Raw genomic sequence first — 4,638 nt, 5'->3', positions numbered from 1 at the left:
TCGATGCGTAGGTTTCCGTTTCCGTTTCCGTTTCCGCATGTTTATCTTCAAATGAAAGCATGTTGATTTTTGTACCCCAAAAAAAAAAAGAATGTTGATTTCACACGTGTCCGTTCAATCTGAATATTTTACTCATGCCAATGCATTATCTTGATTTTTGAGGCGCTCCTTGGTCCCCCCCCCCCCAAAAAAAAAAAAAAGATTCTTGAGGCGCTGATTTTTCTTGTTCCGTAGAGACAACAAAAAGGAACCAAAGAAGGATACATCCTGATCATCGAAGCCTGCTGATCTTAAGTGACATGTATTCTATTAATACACTCGAGATTTCAGTACTTTTTAAAAATATACACCATTTAAAAAAAAAAAAAAGAACGTCAACAATAAAGAAAAGGATGCATGCGCATCTCGAAAATCCGAGTTAGATAGACGAGGGAGAGGTAAATAAAAAGAAGTTCAATCCAATCACAGGTGGCCCTATCATTTCAGCAGACAGAAAGGATCTTATTCCCACTCAATGTCTTGCTCGGAAAGCGTGAATCAATATTACGACAGGAGCACCACAATCTTTCGAAGGAATCACAGAATTAAGCTCCCTTCAAAAGCACTTTGTACCATTTGGACAGAAAGGAGCAAGCCCTGTCTTGAATAGTTTCAATAAAGATATAGAAACGATGAAACACTTAACTACCAAACTTTGTTAACTTCATTTAACCGACACTCCTTGTATGTTTTCCCACAGAATTACCACCTCCATCCCAAATTATTAAATAACATTGAAAGAATTTTATTGTTACAAAATATAAATAATTTGACAAGAATAAAGTTTTATCAATAGTGTTTTTTTCAATGTCATCCTTCAAGTGAAAAAAATTAAAATGATATTATAGTGTAATAATTAAATATGACGATGCATTTCTGAAGGCTTATAATTTTGCTTTGAAAAAATAAATTTATAAAGAATTATTATTAAACTTTATTAATATCATAATTTTGTATCAAATTATTTTATAATTTGAGAAGTAGGAAATATGTTTTTTTGGTGGCATATCCTTTGCCAATCCCATCGGCATATATTTCATTATCGAGAGCAGTAAAAAACGCATTCCTCTCACAACCTGCTGGTTGTCCCCTCACAGACATAATCTGGATGGCAGTTGCAGTTGGGTGAACATACCTGAGTGATCACATACTGTTCTGTTGTACATATCAGAAAGTTAGCCTTGCACTTGCACCTAACCATCCTCCATGATTCAACTCATTCAACATTCAATACTACAATATTGGCATGGGTAATTCTCCTTGGTAGTACAAATATGGTTATTAAATGCGCCTAGACCAAAGCGTTAAATGCAATGTCACTACAGTACCATTTATAGAGCGCAGAAAAAAAAGAAAAAAGGAACCTGGCAGGGATGATTAAGAGTGGTCCCTGATCTCGTTTAATCTTCTTGAATAAAGAACAGAGATCTTTTTATAGGTCTAAGTGCTGATAAAGTTAATATAAAACAGAGTGAGAAAGAGGTAAACGAGATCTTAATCGAGCAAGTACAGCTGGAAGCGTAGGCAAAGCATATTAACACAACAAATATCTGAGGGGACCTTACTTTCATAAATGCCAGAGCATATCATGTAGAAAATGACCTTATTGGCTCCGCATACAAACATCTAAACTTTTAAGCACTGTAAGGTTGATTTGGAAGCTTAAATTTACCGATAGTGACCTCATGAAAAGTAATCTTTGTCATCATTTCACTCACCGCATTGCATTAGCCACAACGATATTATTCTATTGAAACTCGACTATGAAAGTCTCCAACTGGAGGATCAAATCATGAACAACCAAAAGTTCATTGCGTGCATTAGCAAGCCTAACTTAACCCTCCTCATTATGATTTCAGCTAAAATATCAATATGACTTGAACAAATCAAACAAAAATGCACAATATGGGAAAATAAACCTACAGCACAGACACCCATCCCATTTCATGGGACTACTAGCATTTAGCATGGTATTATACCATTTGAAATATTTCCCCCGGTGTGAATAGTGGATATAAATTTTGACAAAAGTACAGAAAGAGATCAGCAAACAATGAGCCGAAATCATTAAATGAAAACCCTTGATTTATTGGTTTACATAGTAGCTATTATGAGAGAGAGAGAGAGAGAGAGAGAGAGAGAGAGACATGACAGAAATACCTGTGTAAGCCTACTTAGTAATTTTAAAAACAAATGATAATCATCATAAAAAGGGAGAAACACATCCAAATAAGCCATGTTAAAAAGAAAGAAACCAAATTCTCCGCTAGAGAAAGCTGTCCCAGAGCGAAATGCACAGGGAAGCGCCCTCGAAGGCTAAGTCAGATTGTAGATACCATCACCTTCTGTTGAGTCAATCTACAAACATCTCAACAACCCATAACAGCACAATTGTACACAAACACCCCAACATGCTCCTTCACCGCAAGAACCTGCCAATCTAAGGTGCCATTTTTTACCCCTGATGCAGGGCACCAGGAATTCAGCACAACAGCTTCACCTTCAGGACCTCTCTGACCACCCACGACCAGAAGGTGCTTCCCACAAGCCTTGAAAGCCAAACCCCATCCATTAGAAGAATCAGCCCGGACTGGAAGCCTTCCCAATTCATCCCAGGCATTCTTTACCTTGTTGTACTTCTTCACCATGTTGGTTAGATGCTCCACAGCAAATAACTGGTTGTCCACAACTGCCACAAGTGGGGGTGCCTGAGCAGCCCCATTAACAAATGGATACATATCCTCTATTTTCCGCCAACTTCTCGTCTCAAGATTATACTCCTCTCCACAGGTCAACGAAACCGTAGGACTTGACATTCCACCGATCACATAGAATTTGCCATCCATGAAAAAACCAGAGCACAATCTACGTGGTGTGTGCATGCTTGGTAACTGTTCCCATCCACCTGACAAAGAGTCATACAGCTCAACTGATTTTAGAACATTTCCATTTTTATCACTTCCACCTGCAACAATGGCAATTGAGCCAAGACTACCAGATCCAAACAAACAGCGCGGCCGATTCATCCCCTGACACTTAACCCAACCATGAAAAATCAAGCTATACTTCCAAATAGCAAAATCCAACAATTCCCGACCAAATACCAACAGTTCACTGCCCACAGCCAAGGACTCCTTGTCTGCATGGTTGAAGCATTCATCACACGGTATCTTAGGCAATGCCATCCATTTCTTTTTCACGGTGTCAAATGCTTCCCATCCCCTTGGATCACACACCAAATAAACCCAATGCTCAACAAGTCCCAACTGTTTCCTCAACCCATATAAATACCCACTTTTAATCAGCTTATTGTATCTTTTATTTATACAAGATAGCGAAGCATAATCCGATCTGCTAACCCACGCAAGACAATTGAGGGCAACATCATCAATAAGACCAGGGAGAAGAGAATCATTTGGTTCAATTCTAGTTCGACCATCATTCACTCCTTCCCTTGAATTCATTTTCAGAATCTTTTTCACCTTCTCTTCATCTTCCTGCATAGAACAAGACAAACATATTTCCCTTGTCATACCAAAAGATCTCTAGTTCATCCCAAGAAAACCATGGCAGATTAAAAGCAAGCTTCGACAGCAGTATCCCAAGATCCTATTACGCCACAGTTTTCTACCATGCGGCCTATGCCCAGAAAGTAAATTCCAATATCATCATGCGACTAGTTTCTAACTACGTGAAATTTTCCGGCAATTGAGAAACTTCAGTTAGGAGCCTCTACTTGGATTATCCTATTAATCAAACCCTCACGGGACTTCTTCCAATTTGTATATTACTATTTTACAGAAAAAACAGGATCTTGGGGAAAAAATAAAAAACGAGTGCAGGATGAAATGAATCGGCATAAAAGCTTTAAATTCCAGTAATACCGGCCAGTTCACAAGAGCTCCCAGAAATTTCCCTCGACCAGATTCCAAGTGTCGAGACAAACAGAACAAACTGCAAATCCATGAAAGCGATAAATTAGCATAAATTAAAGGAGCAAGCGAAAAAACTATGCATGCAACTATAAAATATAAAATAATCCGATACTAGCAAAAGGTTATGCGTTGATCCAGTTCGAGAAACAAAAGCCGGATACGGATCCAAATCGCAAGAATTAAATTCGTTTTTCAGAAGCCGATATGAGAGTGAAGATGAATGCAGGCGTACCAGGAAGCAAGAAAAACGTTTGGATCTCAGACACAGAACCGCCACATGATTTGACGAGAATAATAGTGGCGTCAGAGCATGATGCCGGTGACCGGCGATTGTAGGAAAGGGTGAAGGTTGGCTTTAAGATAACTTGGAACAGGGAAACGCACAAGTACTATATATGCAAATTTTGCCATCAAACTTGATTAATTTGCAGTAATGACCCCGTATTTGTTTGCCTTTTTCCTCACCCCCTAGTGTATCATATGGTAGTGAACACGTTCTCCTTTCCGATGTGGATTTTCTCCGGGGCAAAAGCAAATATCTCTTTCAAAGTTCCTATGCCTCCAACAAATTCATTTTAAATTAAAATTATTAAATAATTTGGAAGCTTGTTAGTTTATTATGAAAATATAAACTTGCTTTGAGAACGTTCCAACTAGGGCTACA

The 4,638-nt window shown here is 38.4% G+C and overlaps 1 protein-coding gene across 2 annotated transcripts; it reads right to left on the bottom strand.

Moving 5' to 3' along the window:
- Positions 1–2,103: 2,103 nt before the first annotated feature.
- LOC129313794 (F-box/kelch-repeat protein At5g60570-like) lies at positions 2,104–4,413 on the bottom strand. Of its 2 annotated transcripts, XM_054957189.1 has the most exons (3): positions 4,207–4,413; positions 3,924–3,993; positions 2,104–3,536 (listed from the first exon to the last, which is right to left on the bottom strand). In XM_054957189.1, the coding sequence occupies exon 3, from the start codon at positions 3,501–3,503 to the stop codon at positions 2,409–2,411; it is 1,095 nt and encodes a 364-aa protein (XP_054813164.1). In that variant the 5' UTR covers positions 3,504–3,536; positions 3,924–3,993; positions 4,207–4,413; the 3' UTR covers positions 2,104–2,408. The 2 variants fall into 2 exon arrangements, with proteins under 2 accessions (XP_054813164.1, XP_054813163.1); XM_054957188.1 differs by lacking the exons at positions 3,924–3,993; positions 4,207–4,413 and having other exon boundaries at positions 2,104–3,917.
- Positions 4,414–4,638: the final 225 nt, after the last annotated feature.

Source organism: Prosopis cineraria, unplaced genomic scaffold, assembly GCF_029017545.1.
Source record: "Prosopis cineraria cultivar Desert tree isolate PC_DT_omini unplaced genomic scaffold, ASM2901754v1 PC6, whole genome shotgun sequence".
NCBI classification, from domain to species: domain Eukaryota; kingdom Viridiplantae; phylum Streptophyta; class Magnoliopsida; order Fabales; family Fabaceae; genus Prosopis; species Prosopis cineraria.
Note: the sequence above shows the minus strand (reverse complement) of the source record. Positions and strands in the feature narration are given on the sequence as shown.